The 23,016-nt window shown below is 36.3% G+C and overlaps 1 protein-coding gene across 1 annotated transcript; it reads right to left on the reverse strand.

The window, feature by feature from the left end:
• Nucleotides 1-150: 150 nt before the first annotated feature.
• LOC122842528 (ATP-binding cassette sub-family C member 2-like) lies at nucleotides 151-22,925 on the reverse strand. Its single transcript, XM_044136490.1, has 32 exons — nucleotides 22,324-22,925; nucleotides 20,036-20,212; nucleotides 19,807-19,944; nucleotides 19,569-19,709; nucleotides 19,355-19,477; nucleotides 18,286-18,341; nucleotides 17,798-18,044; nucleotides 17,471-17,652; nucleotides 16,896-17,073; nucleotides 15,263-15,517; nucleotides 14,301-14,366; nucleotides 13,924-14,061; nucleotides 13,689-13,835; nucleotides 13,521-13,605; nucleotides 13,354-13,420; nucleotides 12,066-12,192; nucleotides 10,652-10,828; nucleotides 10,330-10,497; nucleotides 9,734-9,917; nucleotides 9,442-9,583; nucleotides 9,136-9,238; nucleotides 8,818-9,037; nucleotides 7,359-7,513; nucleotides 7,037-7,192; nucleotides 5,067-5,266; nucleotides 4,812-4,938; nucleotides 4,590-4,691; nucleotides 3,592-3,735; nucleotides 2,114-2,272; nucleotides 1,863-2,029; nucleotides 1,365-1,559; nucleotides 151-470 (listed from the first exon to the last, which is right to left on the reverse strand). The coding sequence occupies exons 1-32, from the start codon at nucleotides 22,366-22,368 to the stop codon at nucleotides 341-343; spliced, it is 4,701 nt and encodes a 1,566-aa protein (XP_043992425.1). The 5' UTR covers nucleotides 22,369-22,925; the 3' UTR covers nucleotides 151-340.
• Between the last annotated feature and the right edge of the window lie 91 nt (nucleotides 22,926-23,016).

A 23,016-nucleotide genomic window follows, 5' to 3' on the forward strand; every position in this document is an offset into this window, starting at 1 on the left:
ACAACCCTACTCAAATTAATTACATTGTATTGTCACCAATGTGAAAGACAGTGCCAAAAGAGCTTGTATTTAAAAAGACATTACAATTCAGTTCCTTTACAGATCTGATTTGGTCATACAAATTAAAATAGTAAATAAATGAAGCATTAGTTCAGAAAGAATGTTTATTGTTCCCATATAAAAATTATATACATGTGCAATATAATTTCTTCATATTGTTTCCTATAAATACAACACAGCTTGCGATGTTTCTTAATGGGTTTTGGACAAAACCAGAAAAAATTAATTCTGAAAATTAAGTCATCTTGAAAAAAAAGAAACAACAATAAAGCACTTCTCATTAGAGAAATGTTAGGCTTTCTGCTGTTATTCCAGCATCTTTTGCCATGGAGTAGAAATGGCCTCTCTTTTGCATCAGATTGCTTGGAGAATCAAATTCTACAATTTGACCAGCATCAAGGACCATCACCCTGTGGAGCACAGGGACATGTGTTAACGTCATATTGAGCAGTGTTTATTTTGACAGTGATAAAAGAAAACATAGCAAAATGAAAAAGACATGCACATACACTGTTTATGTTTTATGCAGAACTATAAAATCAGTGAAGAAACAAATATGAATAATAGGCAATATAAGGATAACTGACTTTTTAAAAACATATTTTCAAGGACATTCTCCGCTTTGAGTCTGTTTCAAGGTTTCTTGTTTATGTTCACTGACAATATTTCACATTCAAGCTTTAAAAGTATTTTAGAAAAAACAATTGCAGTTCTGTAAAAATGTAATGGTGATGTGATCACATGTGATTCCCATGTTTCACATGTGATTTTCATGGGATTTTTTTGTAAGGGCGTCACAACAGAAATAGTTATTTTATCCTAACATATGATGTATGACGACATGTCTCAAGGCATCACTTGTCAATATCAACTGTAAAAATGTGAGTTATGGGTCATGTCTATGGTGTTGCTTGAACATGCTTTAAAAGTAAAGAGTTTAAAATCTGTCACTTGTTTCATATTTGAGTCATTCTTCTCTGATTTGAAAACGAAGATGTTTCACAACATACCAAGTAAGAAAGAATTACACCATTTATGTGCAAAAAGCTGCACATCTAAAGCACTTTTAAGTAATGTTCAGTTTCAGTGAATGATTAGATAGTACTGCAAATGGTATAATTATAGCACTTATAAACCCTTCTCTGTGTTACTCATCCAGTAGGAAGAATCTTAATTGACTAATCGATTGATTGATCAATTGTAATATAAAATCATTTGAGTCTCCCTCAGACACAAACAAGCTTTTAAAGTAGAATGAAGCGCCTATGAGGACACTTCAGACTTCGTGCTGAACTCGGACTCACCTGGAGCTGTCCATGATGCTGTGCAGACGGTGGGCGATGGTGAGCACCGTGCACTGGGAGAACTCTTTGCGGATTGTATTCTGAATCAGGTCGTCTGTCTCCAGGTCAACGGCTGCAGTGGCTTCATCCAGGATCAGGATTTGAGATTTTCTCAGCAGAGCCCGAGCCAGGCACAGCAGCTGCCTCTGACCAACACTGGAAGAGAGAGGCAGATGTTCAGATCTTATCTGGGGCTCTCAGAAATTAAAATAAAATCCTGTGTGGACACTCACTGGGATTGAGATCAGGTTAGACTGAAGTGTTGTGTACATATAGCACAAACATCTTTTTTTAGGACGAAATTGTGTTGGGAATGATATTGTTTTGGAATAATCAATTGTTAATTGTTTGCAGTTTACAGAAATCTCAAGTATTCCATCAGTTTACAAATGTTTTCACATTCTGCATTTATTTACTGTGATTTGAATTGTAATCACTGTTTAAGTTTATGTTGCCCACCTGAGGTTTTCTCCCCCTTCTGCAACCTCATGCTGTAATCCTTCCTTCAGCCCAGCTACATAATCCTTCAGATGAGACAGCTCAAGCACTCTCCAGAGATCCTCATCGCTGAATTTGTCAAATGGATCCAAGTTCATCCTCAGTGTCCCAGAGAACAAGACTGGATCCTGCGCTCCAGAATCATATAGGTTAGTGTACTTAGCAGAAAAGATTACCTTGCTTTTGCATTTGTTTTTGTCTTAGCTGTTTACCTGTGGGATGATTGTGAGTCTGTTCCTTAGATCGTGCAGTCCAATTTTAGAGATATCTACATCATCAATGAGGATATGTCCATCAGCTGCTTCAATAATGCGAAACAGGCAGTTTGTCAGACTTGATTTTCCAGCTCCAGTGCGACCCACTATGCCAATCTGAAGGTAATGAAAGAAAACTTAAATTTAACATAAACTTGAGATCCAAAATATGATAATTGATTTTTTATTTTTTTATTTTTTTAATTTTTTTTGCATAACCCATCTTTTAGAAGACCTAAACAGTTGGAATATCATGAATGAATACAATTATTTGACATTTTTAGTCTGATTGCAGTCAATAACTGCATTAATGCTACGTTTACTGTGCTACTTAAAGCCAAGGAATGTTTCAATCTAAAGTTGTCCTTCTCCAAGAGCTTTCTCAAACTCCAGATCTGAAGGGACAGACAATCCTGACAATCTGGTGTGTTAATAATGTGGCCCCATCATGCAACTGGACATACAAAGGTGGAAAATTGTACAGTTTGTTCATTTGTGCATTTAATATGACAAATGTATATTATGTAATTTAATATGACAAAAATGTCAGTGTCATTTGGAGCATCCCTATGTTTTCTCAAGGCTCGACATTTCTTCAAATCAAAAGTATAGTGGAAAAAGAATAGAAGAATGTGGTTGATTAATGTCAGCTCATTACAGACCTATCCTATCTGTGCTTTTAGTTCAAAGTGTTGTTATTATGGTCTAGTTGGAAAGTTTTATATAATTATCCAGAATTATTTCACAACTTATTCAATATTGTAATTTACTGCAGATTGAGCTCCTTCAAGTTTGGCTGTTTTTATTGATTTAGAAGAAATGGGGACAATATTTGCCCATAAAATATGGTCCATTAAAGTACCTTAACCTTTTAGCTATTGCTGTTTCCCTTTGATGTCTGATATTTTCTCCACAATGATATGAAGTTCAATGCTTAACATTTAGGTTTAGGGTAAATCTATTGAGCTTCATTCCCGTATGATTTTAAAATATGATGCTTAAGTTGGTATCTGTATGCAGAATTTTTGACAGTCAATGAGCTTAGAAAATCTAAATAAAAAGGTGTGGAACTAAAAACCTGGCCGCTGTTTGCATTTCTTCAAAGAACGATTATGCTCAGTTAAAATTAAGTTAAACTACTTAAAAACTACAGTTTTGTATGATTTTACATTTTGATCAAGTTCAATTTGAATTTCATTTCCCTTTTAATAATAACCAGTTGCCCTTCTGCTGATCAAATTCATATTGTTTGTCAATAAATGAGATGCAATGAGTTGATCTTAATATAACCCTGCTGTTATAAAATGAACACATGCACACATTTATTAATTCAAAAACCTTTTTTTGTTTGTTTTGAATGAGAGAAGGTTGTTTTATATGGTTTATAAACAATGACACACACACCTACATTGAAAGAAAATCTCCCACACACAAACCTTCTCAGTGCTGCCAATATCACAAGAAATCCCTTTCAGAACCAGGTCCAGTTCAGGTCTGTATCGGACCTTGTAGTCTACAAACTGCAGCCTTCCTGCTTCAGGCCACTTCTCTGAAGGCCGATGCTGAGTCACCCAGGGAGCCTGAAGAAGAACAAGCTCATCAGTGACGTTATTAAGTTAGGCTGATAATGTTCAGAATGTATCCGTGAAGTATATTTGGTAAAACTATCCAAATGTATAACATACAGGTGTATGTACCGTCATTGTAATATGGACATAACTACTGCATACGAGCGTATAATCCTGATGGCAGTGGAAGACTTTCCAATTTGCCTTACTACGCAGATCAACCATTTTTATACACAATTTGATAACCACACACAATATAGGCGGACACAGATAGGTTGGACCTTTCAATAAACACTGCTAGTGCTGCGTGTTAAAGAGCCAACACATGCTGGCCACTCTAAAATGTCGACTCAGCTGTTACATCAAACAGACTGGATGCTTTCAAGTGAAAGTGAAAGGCATTCCTTGCAGTCTTGTTAATTTGGCTAATATATATCTGAGCACTGGGAGGTGACCTGATGGTTTAAAAGGACAAAAAAACTAAAAGAATGGGACACCGAATAATTCAACGCAGTTTCATGTTTTATTATTGTGTCTAGTGTGCCAGATGCAAATCTTTTTAGTTGAACAATTAGCATACAATCCTATATAATCCTTGTTGCAACACAATGCTGACCTAGTACATGTAGGCAACAAACCTATATATATATATATATATATGGTACTATTACAGTAGAATACTGTGAAGGTGAAAACAGCTCACATATTTTAATAAAAACACCACAGCCATTGATGCTTAAAGAATTTCTCTATTTCCTCACACTGTGATCCAAGTGACATATGTCTTCTTTATGCTATACAAATGTCAACATAGGAAACAGTGAGACAGCAGATTTGTTGTGGAGAAATGATGAAAGACAGCATACCTCATTCTCAAGCTCAGAGTATTCACTGACTCTCTCCACTGCTACAATATTAGTCTCCAGCTCTGAGGTCATCCTTACCAGCCAGTTGAGGGTTTGAGTTACCTGGAAACCCGAACAAGAAATAGAAATTAAAGTTTTGTTGCTGGTTTTGTTAATATTTTTACTACAACTATTTTTGTGCTATTTGTCCTAAAATACAGTGAAGGATGTTTAGTGACTCACATTAAGGGCATATGATATGGACAGACCAACCAGGCCACTGTCAAGGTTTCTCCTGGATATTACAGCAAAAAGAGCAGCAAAAAACACCACAAGGTTTCCCAGAAACTCCAGGCGGATGGCCAGCCATCTGTTGAGTAAACAAACATCATATACTGAAACCGAAAAATATATATTTTGAAAATGGGCTCCATCAGAAACTGCCATCATTTAGTACTTTGAAAAATATTATTTTGAAGGTCTCCTTCCATTACTGACCTGTTTGACACGATCCATGGATAGACACTTTTCAGGTTTTCATCAATAGTTACTTCATTGTGTTTCAGGAAGCGCTCCTGATGTTTGTAAGCTCTTATTACAGAGAGACCTGACACAGTCTCACCAAAGTGAGAGTATATAGGCGAGCGAGACACTGAGTCCAGGCGGCGCAGCTGTCGTGACGTTGCTACGTAGAATCGCTGGGAGTGAAGAGAAGACAAAAAATTGATAACAGTTGGTTTTGGATTGATAATTATAGAAAAAGCTTTATAAAACCAAAACACTTTTCATTACACCTCTCCCAGGAGAGATTGTTTCTTTGACAAGATACACTTTTGCAATAAATATTATCTATGTAGTGTGGAAGGGGGGGACTTTACTACATGTCTGTGGGTAATGTGTATGTATTTTTTGGCTGCCAGTTGCCAGTAGCCCCTGCAGGTCTGTCTATTTTTCCCTGGCTCAACGGGCCAAAATGGTGGCCCATTTTGGAGTGGTACAAAGGAAACCTTAGTGGCTCAGGGTGGAAATGCAATGGTTGAACTGACCTCCAGAAAATGATCTGCTCCAGACGCTGCTCTGAAATGTTAGGATTTTTACTGACGGCCATTTGCCTTTCTTCCTTTTTACTGGACAGTTTTTAGGACAATATATTGGCATGTTTATGGTCATTATTTTTAAAATTCTAATGTATTCAAATGTAGTAGCAGTGCACCTTACTAAAAATTAGTCGCAGTTTGTCTGGAGACATTGTATAGAATAGCTTAATTGTTAATGAGCTTCCATGAGTTGATTTTCTTCAAATGTTTGACAGCAAATATATTGGTGTGATTACAGTAATGTTAATCATACCAATCATAAACATCTCCAGCTGGTTTGGTCCAAGACTTGAGCTCATCTTCCTCAGAGTTTGATGCCAGTTACATGCTTCAAAACACTTGGCACCAGAGTCAGAATTCTTCATTAATTTGCTAAACTAAAGTCACCTGTGTACAGGCGAAAAGGTAATTGTTTTCATAATTTCAGAGCAGAATATTTTCACCAACCATTTTACGGTTTATAACACAACAGAACCCTGTGAAATATTCCTAAATCTTAACTTTAAACTTTTGGGGAGCCCTGGAATTATGAATCAGCTGAAAACCTGGCATCAGTTTAGTTACTGTTACACAACACTGTTAACTATTCAGTTTAAAAAAAATAAAAGAAAATAACGCAGGAGAAAGGTATTTACTTTTAGACAGACGTGTTAAGGCTTAAATCACCATTTAATGTTTTTAATTTATTTTAGAAAAAATGCTTGCAAACAGATATTTTATACAAAAGCATAAAAGACTGTGGAGGTTTTCTGATAATTCTGTTTTTTATAATTTAGTTGATTTAAAAGAAAAGTAGAAGCAATTTAACATCTGTGCCTCAGCTCTGAATGATCCATGACAAGCTGAATTAAAGTGGAAATCTGTCCTTGTGTTCTGACAATTTAAACGTTTTAGAAGTGAAGAGACCAATTTCTCCCAGCTAAAGAGCGGAGGACCCATTTGCCTTATACAGATGAGAATAATGGCAGCCTGTACAGGTGCTGAGGTTGACTGAGAAGTCAGCTCAAGTTGCATGCTATTTCACCATGCAGCTTTCTTTCTATGAATCTAACTACAGACAAAGAGAGTGAATAGGGATGTAAGTAGGTAACAGCAAAGATAAGATGACCTCTTTTCACATCAATGGGGCTTATTGTAAGCCATGCTCGATCCTGAACTCTGCTTTGTGCTCACAAAGGAAGTTAGATGAGGTAAGTAAAAGTGTCTGTTAGCAATATTTGTGTATTAGTACTAACAGAAGGTGAAACTAAGACAGGAGAGTCACTTAGTGTACCAGATTAAAAAATTTATTAGAATATTTTTGTTTTGTGGCACTCTATCATTTATTCTTTTCCATATTGTTTCACTCTGCCTGTGTTTGGGTTCACTCACCTGCACAAAAAAGTAAATCACAGCCAGAGGAATGATGATGATGGTGAAGAACGGAGTTGCCAGACAGATGACAAACAGTGTCCCCAGAACGCCTAGTAGACACAAGATCCAGGAGCGGAATGACTGAGGGATGGCTTCATCTACTGTGAATATGTCCTACAGGAACACAGGAAGAATGTAAGAAAACTGAGTATCATTAATCTTTAATTAGTTACCGTACTTATAATGACTGAGTGGAGACTAAAATAGTAAAATCTCAAAGGAGATTTGCAAGGGCGAATAAATACAGCAATGATAAAATAATACATAAATAGACCCCCACCTTGGCAAATCGGTTGACGACTCTTCCAATTGGTGTTGTGTCAAAGAAAAGCATAGGGACTCTGAGAATGTTGTTTAGCAGTCTTGAATGCAGAATCCGAGATGCGTTAACTGAGGCATTGGCTAGGAGAAGTGTGCCAAGGAACACTAAAATACCTGTAACATAAGCAGTTATATATGGTTAATGTCCCATGTGAATGTGAATGGCTATCTCCAGCAGTCGAGTGAGATGTGGGGTTCCACCATGGGCAAGTAGCCAGACTTTAACAGGACAACACACACAAACAGAACAAACAACCATTCTGCCCCAAATCACACCTAAGATAAATTCAGACTGACCTATTAACCTAATATTTGTGTTTTTGGACTGTTAGGAATAGCTGCAGTAACAGATGAAAAAAACCATAATGAATGAAAAAGCAGTAAAGTTCTAAAATAAATCTATCAGCACACAATCCCATATCTATGTTGTTTATGTCACTTCATGCTTATTTACAAGATATTCAACTTCTGATTCTTTAGCAAGAACTTCCCATTGGTCTATAGAACCTCAGAACATGGCTGCAAAAATACATTAAATGTTAAAAAACTTTAATTTTGGATGTTATTTACCACCTTTGCGTAGCTAAGTTTTAAATCACAAAACCAGCGCAGAGTTCTCCTTTGTCTTTCCCAACAGTTTGAAGATCAACAATGTTCTCATTAAAGAGAAGCTGTAAAGATTTAAAATTGCATAGCAATTTTTTCCACTGCCTGAAATGACTTGGAGGTTGAACACGTTTCAGACACTGCTGTTTCAGCAAAGAAAATCAAACAATAAGACACACAATTAAACAATAAAAGAGAAAACCATTAACTCAAGGTTGAACATCATTAAGCAGAAAAGTGTTATTTAAGTGCAAACTGGTGCACAGAATAAAAAAAAAATGTATTTCCCTTTTCTGATCTTGTCACAATTGGACAGAAAATGTATACTCTTGAATGTACACCTCACAAAAGAATTTTGAGTCACTTTCAGCGCTATCTCAAGTCATTACAGATGAAACACTTGCAACACTTCAAAAAACTATGAATATTACATTATTTCTACAACCAACACATAATCTGAAATATTCAACTAAACAGATATGTCATAACCATAGCCCAAGTTACAACTTGTCAGCCCATGTGACTACGTAAGTGAGAAGAGTTTATACTTTCTCTGCCACAAAGCACAGATTAGATTAGATTAGATTAGATTAGATTAGATTAGATTAGATTAGATTAGATTAGATTAGATTAGATTAGATTAGATTAGATTAGATTAGATTAGATTAGTCCAGATCAGAACAATACTTTGGTTGTGTTATTGTGATCCTGAACAAATTTCTTCAGTGTCTCAACTCTGGAAACTGAGATATTGTAGTGTAAACAAACCAAATGACTTAAATCTGAAAATTATAAAATGAAAGGGCAGTTACCTTGAGCCAGTCCAAGAGCACCAAACACTCCTACTCTGGTGTCCCTCTTCTGGGAAGGGTATGTCTTGTTATCGTAATATGTTGCATCATTTGTCCAGTCACTCAGCCACAAGTTTTGACCAATGAATGCAACATTCTGGATGAAGTAAATGAAGAAGATCCAAAAAGTATATCCCCATCCCATGGCTCTCAGGTACTGGAGATACACTGAGAATTTTACCTGGATGTTAATGAGAGAGCACACTAAGAAGACAGGCTCTACAGTTTCATCTATTGGTTTACTTCAGTTCCTATATGAGGTAGACCCAAAATGTATACCTGCCCCGTTTCCATGGTCTCCTTCTCTATTAGCCTTTGACCTTTCTTTGTCTCACCAACATCTTCAGATGGTTTTAAAATGCTGTTTTTCCTTAGTCTGAAACTGAATAAAAAACAACAGTTAAAAAACATATAGGAGTACAGGAATATATCTTGAATGAGAATTATCAAGAAAACAATGTAGATGTGCAACAGTAGTTGAAATATTGTGGCACACCCTAACTATGTTTTGTTTTCATTTTTTTTTTTTTTTTTTTTTTTTTTTTTTTACGTCATTTGTTACTTAAGACAACAATGTGATCAAACCTGGAGTTATTTCCTCTTTGGCTGCGACGGATGCTGTTTTCTCTTTTCAGTGTGATAGAAACAGCGTCCTCTAGAGGAGAGTCTGCCTGAGCGTCATCTCTCTCAGGGATGATTTCTAAGTCTGCTATATTTTGGTAACCATCTGCAAAGGCATTGATCAAAAACCATCCACATGACTACACAGTAAGGGATGCTCGATGCAGCATCATTTTCTGTAATGATCCAATATACACATACTGTAATAATGCAGCCTTTTATTGCCATGATGATTGTAAGGAAATGATGTAATTACCTTCTTTTGATTGTGTCTGATTACTTTGCTCTTTGGCATATATGTCCAAAAACTCTGAAAAAGCCCCTTTACTAGCACGAAGGCTCTGGTAGGAACCAACCTCGGAAACCTGTCCGTTTATTAAAACTACTACTTCATCTACGTAAGGCAGGAAGCTAATTCCGTGAGTCACCAGGACACGAGTCTGCAGAGAAAAGAGCAAATTCAATAATAAATGTGTATTTTCTATTTTAGCTTTTTTCCTTTATTGATACAAAAATGATGGTAAACCTTAGAGATAATAGTATTACATAAAGCCTAATTTAAATCAATTTTCATGTGGGATTATTTAAATATAGTTCAGCTACTAAGAAACAGTGAATTACCTACGGTTCCTGTCATTATTTTTCAGAAATTCTCATAATTGCAGCAAGTATAAGTTCAAATCAAATAAACTGGATTTTTATTTAACATGAAAAGGCAATGTCAACAATAGAGTCTGTATAAGATGTGATGGATGCACCCATCATGTTTATTACGTATCTGAACAAGTCCTTGGGTGTTTGTGTAGACTGGGTTTGTTTCACTTTCAGTTTTCGTGTTGTAGACAAACAAACCTTGTTTTGTAGAATTCCTTTGGGTCCAATAACTTTATCAAATAGATGCTTTCCAACATGTGAGTCCACAGCAGACAGGGGGTCATCTAACAGTAAAATATCAGCCTGACTGTAAGCTGCTCTGGCCAAGCTGACACGCTGTTTCTGACCTCCTGAGAGATTGATACCCTAAAAACAAAAATGGGAGCACACACTTAATAATATGAGGTCTGATAACCACACTAGGTTTTTATTTTACCTCACAGCCATATAACATTCGGTCAAAACTCACATTGTGAGCATACCGACATGTCTGAACCAAAATCTAAATATAGGAACCTACCTTTTCTCCAATCTCAGTGAGATCTCCTGCAGACAGCAGCTTGAGGTCGGGGCCCAGAGCACATGCCTCCAGTACGTCTTCGAACCTCTGCTCTTCATAGGGAGAGCCGAACAAGATGTTATCCCGCAGAGTGGCATTTTGGATCCAGGCTTGCTGTGGTACAAATGCAAGAGAGCCCTGGGTAGAAATACAAAAAGCACATAAGGTCCAAGTATCATGTAGCCACACTCTTACTTTCAGATTGAATGCCACTTATTTTGCATTAAGTTTGGACTGTTTCCAGTAATAAGCAGCTCCGATGATTAAATGGGAGCTTTCATGTTTCCTTGAACAAGCATGAAAGCTTGTCCAGACTTTCATGCTTGATCTATGGGCTCATAGATGTATGGGCTATGCAAAACATGTTCATTAGATGTTTTGCAAAACAAGAACCATTCTTAGATTATGAGATGAACCCTGCACTTTTGCTGGTTTATTGCCTCTTGTCACTTGAAATCCAAATAAACATCTGCTGGCTGTGCTCCCTAGCTCAACATTTACACTTGCACTTCATGCAAGTGAGATTTGTTTCAGACATGAATGGTACATCAACAACAAAACACAGTAGCCATACAACAGCACACAACAGCACAGTAGCCATACAACAGCACACACAGCTATAAATTCAGCTGACCTCAAGCTGGAAGTAATAGAGACCCAAATGGAAGTACACATATGTGCAAAAAGTGAATCAGAGAAGCTGAAATAAAATATTAAAACACACATTCCAATTTTCTGAAAACATTACAATGTCAATGATAGATGTTTCTAGGAAAATGAAATGGTTAAGGTGTTGTATGCATACACTGGTTTTGTGAAGGTGCCATTTAATGGCTGTTTTGTACGTCTTTCAAGGATGTTTTTGCGATGTTGCCACTTAGCAGAATGTTTAGATTACAGTACTTGTAGATTACTTTTTTTTAACTGATATGACTTTTTTATTATATTACAGAACTTTGTCCTCAAACACAATATGTTTTTAGAACAATAGAACAGCTACTAGAAAGTTTTAAGAGTAAACTTGACAATGGATATTTTTTTATTGCAGTTATATAAACATTTTTCAACAAAATGATTATGAGTCATTATTTAGTGCAACTGTGCCCCCCTTATGCAAATCCTCTGAATACGTATCAAATAGATAACAGAAAAAGGTAAAAACAGGATATCCTTAATTACTCAAATCTTTAGAATTTTCTCTACAGGTTTCTCGAAAACAATTTATCTGAGCAGAAAAATAACAACCAATATTTAATTGGAGCATCCAATGATTCAAACTTGAATGTTTTCATACGGGATTGAAAATACGCGTAAGAAAAAAGAAGATATCATTAAGCATACTAATGTAATTCAATAAACATTAATCAAGCAGTACCTGAATGTTGATGAAGCCTTTGGTGCTGTGCATCTCCCCTAGGAGGGCTGACATGAGTGATGATTTCCCTGAGCCCACAGCTCCCACTACGGCTACCAGCCGACCAGGTTTGATATCCAGCGACACACTGGGAAACAGGCAGAAATCATATTGTATATCCTCCTAATTATATAAAGATTAACAAGGAATTTTGTGGCTAAATACTGCGACACATATATGAATGACACCAGATATGTACATAAATTTTGTAAAAAGATCACAACCCTTTTGAGTTACATGAAGGTCTAATTCTGGATGTTCCTAAGATATACAGAAAACTTTGTGCCATCATGGAAAAACCAAAGAGAATTGTAGAGCTCCACAGGTCTGGAAACTGTTTGGTACAGTTTCCAGATGGCATATTCAGTATAAATTGCATAAGAATTTCAAGCCAGCTGTCAGAAAACTAGTTCTATCAATACATCTTGTGAGGATTGACACTGAAATAAGTCCAGCAATGAACTGAGTTGAAAAGACACTCAACAAGGAAGATGTCATTACTCTATCTGCAACATAAAAAAGCAAATTACTTTGTGATGACTTTAAGGGACAATCCCCTTACTTTGGAGTTTTTGATCACATTTGACAAAATTGTAAGAATTTGACCATAATGAATATAGTTACATTTTGAGGAAAAATGCAAACCTTTGCAAGCCTGAGAACAGCATCCCAACGATGAAGTTTATGAATACAATTCATACTGTCTCATGTTTATTTTGTTTGTTTTTATTCTGCAGTAGCAACGGGTGACTTTACAAAATAGATCAAATTAGGAAGAAATACCTCAAGACAACAACTGGAAAGTTTAAAGCTTGCGGCAAATGGGTACAATGATTCTAAACATATAGGAAAAATATTCAGGAAAAAAAATTAATAAATAATGTTTTGAAGTGGCCATCACAAAGATATGATCTCGATCCCACACACAGATAGTGGAATTAGCTTATAGTGTCCCACGAATGAATAAACTACATTTGTATTTTCAGGAGAAATGACATGATAAACTATTTTGAGAAGGTTGAACCAAGTCCTATAGTTTAAAAAACAGTCCTACTAAATTCTAAGGAGACATGTAAAGTTTGGATTTCAAGAAAGTAAAAGAAATACAAAAGCTTCTTCAATGTTCTGTTGTTATTCTGGCATATAGTAAATAGGGAAAAAAAAAATCCTAACTTTAATAAAACAGCAAAAGCTTAGTATGATTTAACCATGCCCAGGATTTCTTGAATAATAAACAAAGCAAACTTACTTTTTCAGTAGAGGCTCAGAGTCTTTTTCCCATGCAAAGGACCCATCGGATATTCTGATAGCAGAATCTAAAAAAAAAGATTAATGCAGAATTTTAAAAAAACAGTAAATCTGACAAATTTGATCAACATGTCACTTCTCAGGATAGAAAAAGAAAGACAGACTTACTAAAACTAGGGTCATGACGCACGATGTCGCTGTCAAGATCATCTCCTCCCAGAAACTTTTCCAGCCTCTTTTTAGACACCATTGTCTAACGTGTGAAATCAACAGATAGTTAGAGTTTTATTACAGCTCTGACTTGTGTCCAAGTAGCAATTACAGCAGTCTATCTACCTGTACAATGGAAGCAATAAGCATCGGAAGCATGGCCAGCGGAAATCGTAGAATGTTGAACAGAGAGATTGAAGTGAAGGCTTTCTCAGCAGTTAATATGTTGTTTGAGCTCACACCAACAAACACAGCAAATGTGGCCAGAGAAACCTGTCCATAAACAAAACACAGGCTGGGTTAGCATCAAGGACCCTTGCAGATTTTTTGTTTCACTTTGAAAACCTCTAACATGACTCACCAAAGCAGGGGCACAGGTGAAGATGAAAGTGGAGACGGATGTGAGATAGGCGAACTTCCTCATCACCTTCAGTTCATCTCCTCTGATATCTTCAACTTGAGTCTGGAAGGACGGCTCCCATGCAAACAGCTTCAGAATCTGGTGAGAGAGGGTGGACGAGGACAAAAACATTACATAATTTACACATTAAGCAATACACAGCAAGCCCAACAGAGAATAAACCTTCATAGAGGCAAATAAGGTGGAGAACAAATACATCTGGAATGACAAAAAAAATGTTGCAGGGAACTTGAGACATGAACTAAGTATGCCACAAGATATAAATATGACAAAGAGAGTTCAACTGTCTCCAAATAGTAAGAGACAAAACAAATTACCTTGATTCCATTGAGCATTTCATTCATTATTTTCATTCTCTTGTCTTTGAACTTCATGTTTTCTATCTGAAAAGCAGATGTAAGATACTTCATTATTTATCATTGTGTTAAACATAAAATAACAAAATAGATATTAATATTAATAAGCAATCCAAAGGGGTTGGTAAACATTTATACCTTTGAGCACAAGCATTTATAAAATTAATACAAGGCTTGATGACCTGAGATTAAAGATTATGACTAATATAAGAAACCTTTAGCCTTTTGTCAAGACTAAGTCACAACGTAGTATAGAAAGATAAGGTTTTATGATGCTATACTGATTTTGATAATCACGGAATGTCAACAAGCCACAAAAGGCAATGTTTACCCTGGAGCATGATGCTAAAAAATTTGTTCAAACACGTGACTTTATAGATCAATACACAAGGAAGTGTACTGAAGAAAGCTAGTTGGAGGAAAAACTGCTATTTTTATTTTTTTGTTTTTGCTTCATGACTGGCTTAACAATAAGAATGTGAGTGGTATTCATGGAGGGTCTTGAAGAAATGACTGACTAAGCTTTGGAAATTTTTGAGAAACTCAAAAAGTTTTGGACTTTGCCTCACTCTTTACTCAAGGCTGCAATTATCTCTGTTGTTAGCTCATCTTTTTCCCAACACACTTCCTCTCAACTTTCCATCAACATGGGTGAATACTGCACTCTCTGAACAAAGTGTTCTGCTATGTTGTGTGAAAATAAGTAAGTTTTCTTTTACCAATTATCGTTTTGTAGCTTACTGGAAGACGTGATAATCAAAAATAACTAAAGGCTTGAAAATTTTCAGACTCTCAGTACTACGTCTTAAAACAAATTACGTAAATAAAAGTACATCTTAAAAATATTCTAATTTGAGATTAACTTTCTGTATGTTGCATATGGTTGAGTGTGGAAACATTCTCTTTTTGTCCCATTTGCTCACCTGTAAATTTCTGGCTTTGTTTGCTAAAAATCCATTAATTGGCACCATTAGCACCATTACTAGCAGCCCAGCTAGTGTTGAAGGTCCCAACTCCAGCCACAAGAAAACGATGGACACAATGATCTGCAGAGGACAGGACCACAGCAGGTGGATGAAGTTGGTCACGTCGTTGAAGCGCTGGGCGTCTGCTGACATGAGATTCACAGTTTCTCCGACCGTTGACTCTTTGCGGTTGTCATTAGACATCACCAACGCCTTCGAAAGAAGAGAGCGAAAGGAAAGATGGAGAAAAAAAATCCAATGTTTCACTTTATGAGCACAAAAATTGAAGTATAGCACAAAATTTTTATGTGTGCCAAAAAAAATGCAACTGCTTAAATAATGCAACATATTGATTGCTACAGTTTTGACAACTATGTATACCATATATTTACTGTTTTTTATACACAGACTTCAACAAATTTTCAGAATTAAGACCTGCTGGGTAAGTAGCAATAGTTTTTAAAGGGACGATATTATGTTTTTTACAGCACAATCAAGTAACTATGTTACCTTCAGTTGTCATAAAAATACTTTATATACCAAATATGAATTAAAAGAAATTTGATTTTATAATTTAAGACCTTGAAACTGAGTGTCTGTCTCTTTAAGAAACTCTTGCTCTTTCTGGTACTTCGCCTTCAGGGAGTCATCACAACATTACTCTTCTACAAACCATTCAACGACGTTTTTACAAGCATTGTACTGTGGTGTAGAGTGTATAACGAGCTCAAAAATCAAGAATGCAGACATGTCTGATGAAATGCAGCAGGATGCTGTAGACTGTGCCATGAAGGCAATGGAGAAGTACAACATAGAGAAGGATATTGCTGCCTATTTTAAAAAGGAGTTTGACAAGAAATACAACCCGACATGGCACTGCACCGTTGGCAGGAACTTTGGCAGCTATGTGACACATGAAACTAGACATATCACCTGCTGCTGGTGGAGCAGCAGGTCCCAAAATTGGAAACTGCAGCTCTGAGAAGGAGCTTCATTCTCAAAGGTGAGGCTAGGTCCACCCAAGCGTTTTGCAAAGCCAAATGGTTGCCATGGGAAATTAAAGGATTTTTCAAACAGAAAAGAAGCAACACTCCAAGTGTGTTTTTGATGAGGCAATAAATAAAAAATAAATAATTAGTATATAATACTGTCCCTTTAAGAAAACATTCTGCTGGAAATGATATATATCCTTTGCCCATTCGGCTCTCTGTGTCATAGCTACAAATTTGACAAACTGACATTAGCTGGTCAATTATTTGTGCTATCTGCTCTGGTGCTCACCCTGCAGTCAGCTGTTAGACACACAGTCATATATTAACAGCTATTCTTTAAAAACCAATAAATTTGTCTCTACTGGAAATAAGGCAAAATTAGTATTTCTTTGGCCAGCTGACTGACAGAACAGGATCATGGGAGAGGTGGGTTGGAATATTATTCTATGGTCCTTCTACCTGGAAAAAATTCAGATCCTTCTGTATCTTCTTTGCAATCTCGTCAATAGCACTACAAACTTCATATTTTTTTCTTTTTTTTTTTGCAGTTTTGAACTTCTGTTATCCAGCCCCTATCAAGCTATCATTTTGACTGTTACCTTCTTGTACACGGCAGCCATGAGGGCAGTTCGAACCTTCATCCCCAAAACAAAGCATCGTTGGAAATACTGCTGCAAGAACAACGATTGTAGAAGAGCCACCACCAGCAGCAGCACAGCATACAAATACCCTTCCCAGGCATAGCTGGATTTGTCCTGAGTGAAGGAGATCATCAACCTGAGTAAAAGAATAAAACATGTACTATCATCTATGATGATCATGTCAAACTCATAATCCTCTTCCAGGTAATCCTTTTACTAGTTTACAAATTAGCTTCTGTTTACTTTCTTCTCAAGCTGTCCTGGTGTTATCAGTGAATGTCTCAACTAATCAATGAGGAGTAAACAGTTAAACTATGCAGGTTTAGACATTCGCAAGGTCAGACTAGAGCACTGGAACAACTTTGAAGTCATTTTTTTCTGATTCAAAAAATTTAAAACCTGTTTGTATGAGACTTTTGATAGATTCAGTCTAAAATTTTTTTAAAATCTGGTAAAGTCAAACTAGTGTTAATTGTGTTGGGACCTACATAGAAACCTACAAAGGAGTCAACCTGTTGATTATTTCTACTTACTTCAGGAGTTGAGGACTGGCAAAAGCCAGAAGATCCTGCAGAAGTTTGAAGAAGGCAGATTCGATCAGGAGCCATTTAAATGTCTTGTAGATGGTGGTAACCAGCCATGAATTTGGATAATTTGTGTCCTCCTTCTTTTTCTTCTTCTGCTTATTTTCATCTTCTTTCTTTCCTTTTTCCTCCTGATGTAAAATATGTAAGCACATTCTTTAGGAACACAAAAGCATATGGGGACCACCTGGAACAGAATCGGTGTTGTTGAAAATACAATTATTATTGGGGATTAAAAACCTGAATGGGTTGTTTGGTATATTTGAATGTTCTCACCATCATCAGTACATCCTGATTCACACCTTTCCCCAGACCGTTGCTTTCAGAAGGTGTTTCCATAGATTTGGCTCGATTTTTGATCAGTTTATCCTTCAACTCTTTTTGAAATCGGATCCGAGCTTTACCCAACTCTAATTGCATGTGATGATTGAAACGCTGACTGATGTAAGAGGTGCTGTCCACCTCGTTCAGCTCCCACATGTCCTCCTGAACCAGAGGCTTTTTGTAGCCTTTCACCACCATGCTGGAAAAGAAAGAAGAAATCTTAGATTGCAGCACAAGAAGTGGCATTATTTAATTTTCCCATTAAGGGGGATTAAAGGCACTAAAAGGGACATTATTTAATGTCTATTTGTATAAGTTCAGTCTCTTTGACTGAACTTATATAAATAGACTGTATCAGTTCAGTCTATTTACGATTTCATTCATTCATTTGGCCATTCAAGCTCTTGTTCAAATTCTTTCTACAATGGGGTTGAATTCACCTGTTGATCCAGTTAAAAGTGATTCTGCTCAAAAATGCTGCACCAGCCTCTGGATTCTACAATACAGAGAACAGAAAACAAAGACATGGAGTTATGTTAAGGTTGTTAGGGGAAAACAAATAAACAAGTAAATAAATAAATAAGAATGGATTTATTTAATATAGGAGTTATTTAATATACAGTACTACAAATATACATTGCTTGTACTTGTGACAGTGCAATGACAATAAAGTTGAATTATTTTCTATTCTATTCTATAAAGAAGCTATTAACATAAAATTCTCACCAGCTATAAAATAGGTTTATAGGTTATGTGTAATCCTGTGTATTAAAACCAGCTAAAAATATTTCTTAAGTGGGATTTCCACTCATTCTTCTACACAAAGAAGAAGGTCTTCTGAAGGTTCTGGGGATATTTTCTGTGCAACTTTTTCCTTTGATTTCAATTGGATTCATATCAGGTGATCAACTGGGTTGCTAACAGCCTTAAATTCTTTCTATGAAACCAAAAGAGAGTTGTCTGCACTGTTTGGGATCACTTTCTTGCTGAAAAATTTTTGGATTCCAATTAAAAATTACTCATTAAATTTCTTCATCGTTCCTGAAATTAAATCTGCAAAGACATATTCTAAAAGATGGTGCCACACTACAATAAGCAATAATATGTTAAGCAACAGTCTCCCAGTATTTCATTGGTTTGTCAGTTGTTTTGTGGCAAACTTTAAATGAGCTTCAGCGTGCGTTTTCTTCAGCAGTGAAGTCTTTTGTAGTTTTCACTGATAAGAAAATGATGTTTCTTTGTGTTAGATTTCTGGAATTTGTTGAATCTTCCTTGCTGATGTGATCAGAACTTATTCCCAGTTTTGTTGCATTTCGCACATAAGTCAGCCATTTGCTTTGTCTTAACTCCTTTATGTATAGAATATGACTGTAAATACTGGTAACTGGTGTGAATTTCATGGCACTAGCTTCATTAGGTAGATGTTTACTAATAAACGTCTTCGTAACACCTTCCCCAATGTGCTGTAGTGTTTCCATTTCTAAGCAAAAGAAGAAAAACAAAATTCACCTTTTTCACAAGTTCCTTTATCTCCGGAGAGATGTCAGCCAAAGCGGAGAGAATGAGTGCTATCACCTCCAGACCAAAGGAAATGTAGAAAAGAGAGAAACGAGGGACATCTCTGACCTCTCCCTGGGTGTCAAGATGTTAAAGGGTTAGACAGATGTTGTATTTAATATTTAACTTAAATATAAACCCATAGCTAATCTTTGGTTGCTCATACCAGCCTAAGAGCTTCCCGTAGGAGGGTCTGGAAAGGGAAAATGTCACAGAGGACAAGGAGAAGCCAGAAAAGAAAAAGAGAAGCAGAGTCTACTACTTTTTCTTTTCGTCTCACTCCTTCTTGACACAACAGCAGGAGAATCTGAAAACAAAATATATCAAATCACAAAGTAGACTGTGAAGATTGCTTCAATCTTAAATATTGGAGCAAATATCTGAACCTAAAACCTGAATTTTACCCATGTGACAGCGAAGAGGACTGGGTTTGTGTAGAATACAGCAGAATTTTTCTCTCCTGAGTTGTTTGGACCAAAATCTTCTACTAATGTGACAATCAGGCCTCCAATGGCCGTCAAAAACAACAGAAACACAACAAGCTGAGGAGGGAAGAGAAAGACCAGACTGATTATTAAAATGCTCCCATCTCAGCATCACATGTTGAAAGAATGTGTTTTAATTGTACAATACCTGTTTGCAGAGGTAGAGCTTAGTCCGACGTTTTGTATTTACTTGTGATCTTTTACATAAAGACATGAGGTTCCATGGAGCGCATAGCCAGAGGAAGCCCAGAGGGATCCAGACCAGAACTGTCTGTTCCAGACATACTGGGAGGTCAGGGTCCTCTCTCTCCAAATAGGACGCATTCTGAGGTACAAACACACATGTGTACACAAATGCATCATAAACATGTATAATTTTAATAATCAGACTCAGCTTTATTGGCCAAGCATATGCACACAAACAAAATTAGACTTTGGTCACTTGTTCTCAGTGTCAGATATTTTAAAATAGAAATATATAAAATTGGTGGGTGGTGTGGGGAGTTTTTTGTTGTTTTCTTTTTTCATTTGAAAATATGAAAAGCTGAAGAACACTATACAGTGTTCTCTTTAAAAACAAAAAGAACATTGTATAGTGTTCTTTTTGTACACTATACAAGTGCAATATGATATTTGCACTCATATTTGAATGAGTGCAAATATGCATGCTATTGATCTGGGCTCTCTGAGACTGTTCTCATCAGAATGAAAACCACAAGAAACTTTGTCCATGGTACTGGTTTTTACAAATATCCAAAGGTAAAACTCCAAGCAGTTCACATCCAGAATGTGTGAGGTCTGCAGGAACGTTAGCTGTTCGTCTCATACCATAGACCTGTACAAGTACTCATGGGAAGGAAGGTCAGCCCTGATGATCCACTCTGCAGACCTCAATGTTTCCTACGGTGGATAAGTTAATCCACACAGTGAGGGATGTGCACAAAACAGAATGAATAATGGTGGGCAAGACGACCAGCAACTCCTTTGGGAAGTTGCACAGGAGAATGAAGCACTAAAGCAAATCCAAGGCGCCAAAGCAGTTACCATAACACCTAGAGAATAATGACTCATAATTTAAAGTTGTTTACAAAAGCAAAGAAGTCAGAGAAGTTTTGCATCCCACTCTTTTGATTTTATTTATCCATATTTTGATAAACTGTCTTATATTTATTAAAGTCATAATGATACCATTAAGTTGAATTTTTGGATGTATAAATTTATGATGTAATTTATATTGACAGTTATTTTCTTGAGTAGTTCCTGAATTTCAAAATTAATTAAATTTAGCTTGTTTATAGAGCACCAATGCACAACAAATGTCGCCTTGAAACACTTTACAAGCAAGTCATTTCAATTCAATCACAAATGAATTTCAATTGATAAGTTCAGCACATTTAAAAGAACAAAATGAAAAGTTAAAAAAGATTCTCAGTTCAGGATAACATATGCTAGAAAGCTTTGATTTAACGCTTTTTTATTGTCACTTTCACTGTAATTTCTAAGGAAAATTCATGTTAAAGTGTGAGGACTGGCACAAGCAACTCAAACATATTATTTAATTTATAATTAAAGTTGAGTCATCTTGGTAATGTGTTAAAAACTGTGGATCTTGAAGCTTTTCAAAAAAATTTACACAGTTGCAAAACATTTTAATAATTTGAAAAGAACATGATTCACACACTTGAAAATACAGTCTTATAATGTGTCATGTGAACTGATCCGTGATAATGACAAGCTTAATGAGAGGTCGGTGAGTTTATGAGTTTGTTCTGTGAACTGCAGCTTAAGGTAGTTTATCAGGTAGACCCTGTATGTTTGGAAGTTAATTGTAGTTTATTGATTACCAATTACAAAATCTGTTTCTATGTAAACAAACCTTTTCTTGTAACTCTTTAACATTCTTTCATTTATAACTTTTCTTGCCTTTAGATATCTTCATTAACTTTAAACACAAAAACCACAGTACTGCGAGTAAAAGAAAACAAGCTGCTGTAGTACTGGCGCTCTACTTTTCAGAAGAAATGAGCTGCAGTTTTACCTCTCAGAAATATTTGTTACGGTTTTGGACTTGTTGAATCACGCCCAGGAAGAGCCTCATTACAGTCACATAATATGTTCACAAAGGCAAAACATTTCTTTTGGCTTCCATTTACAATTTGAAAGAAATGACACAAAAAGTTCATCAACTGAAAGATAGAATAAACTTAAACTTTACTGTGCTTGAATTGTTTTAAATGTTGTAATAAAACCAGTACGTTTTAAAGACAAAACTGAAAACAACACAAAGGAATATAACAAGTTTTATAACAAAGACTTTATTCAATAAAGATTAGAGACCAGATGTCTGTACAAGAAGCAATACTTGTATTCATCCTGAGACAAAAACAAAACAAAACATGACTTCACTTTTGAACATCTGTAGTCTGTTTAACTCACCCAAAAGGCTGACCCGCAGTACATGTCCAGAGGCGCAGCACACATGATCCGTTGTGTTAGCTTCACTCGCCCGGCGATGATTTGACGACCAGACTCCTTGTGCCCTCTGCTCCACTGCAGCTGAGCTCCACTCAAACACTGCTGCTCTCTCCTCTGTCCACCCACAGAGCACAGACAATTTCAGGATGGAGCTGCGAAGGACTTTGATCCAGGAACCTTTGAAGCAAAACCAACCCCCCTCCAAAATAAAATAAATAAAAATACAAGCAATCTAAACCAACTCCATGTGTGAAGATATTTCACAGCAACAACAAAAGTGTTGAGATGCTGCTGCAAAATGATAATATAAATAAAAATCTGGAGGTTTTATCTTCTAGAGACTTGTGTTGTCCTCAGAGTACTACAATCCAATCCTTTGCGAGATGAAAAACCATACAGACGACCAAGTTAAATTTTTCTCCAGCCCACGTAAACTCCTCTACACTCATTTTTGTCTGAAGTTCAACTTTACAAGCAGAGAAGGGTTCATAAGTAATAAAAAGGAGGGAGAAAATCAGAGAGAGAGAAAAACCTTGCGTAAGTCTGACTGTGCAGTTTTCCATGTGTTGGGGGAACCGCTCTCTAAAAAAGGAAGTGTGTTTAGGAAAAGAAGGGAGGGGATCATTATGCCCACTTTCCTGTTGTGTTTCCACT

Source organism: Gambusia affinis, linkage group LG13 (genome assembly GCF_019740435.1).
Source record: "Gambusia affinis linkage group LG13, SWU_Gaff_1.0, whole genome shotgun sequence".
Classification (NCBI taxonomy): domain Eukaryota; kingdom Metazoa; phylum Chordata; class Actinopteri; order Cyprinodontiformes; family Poeciliidae; genus Gambusia; species Gambusia affinis.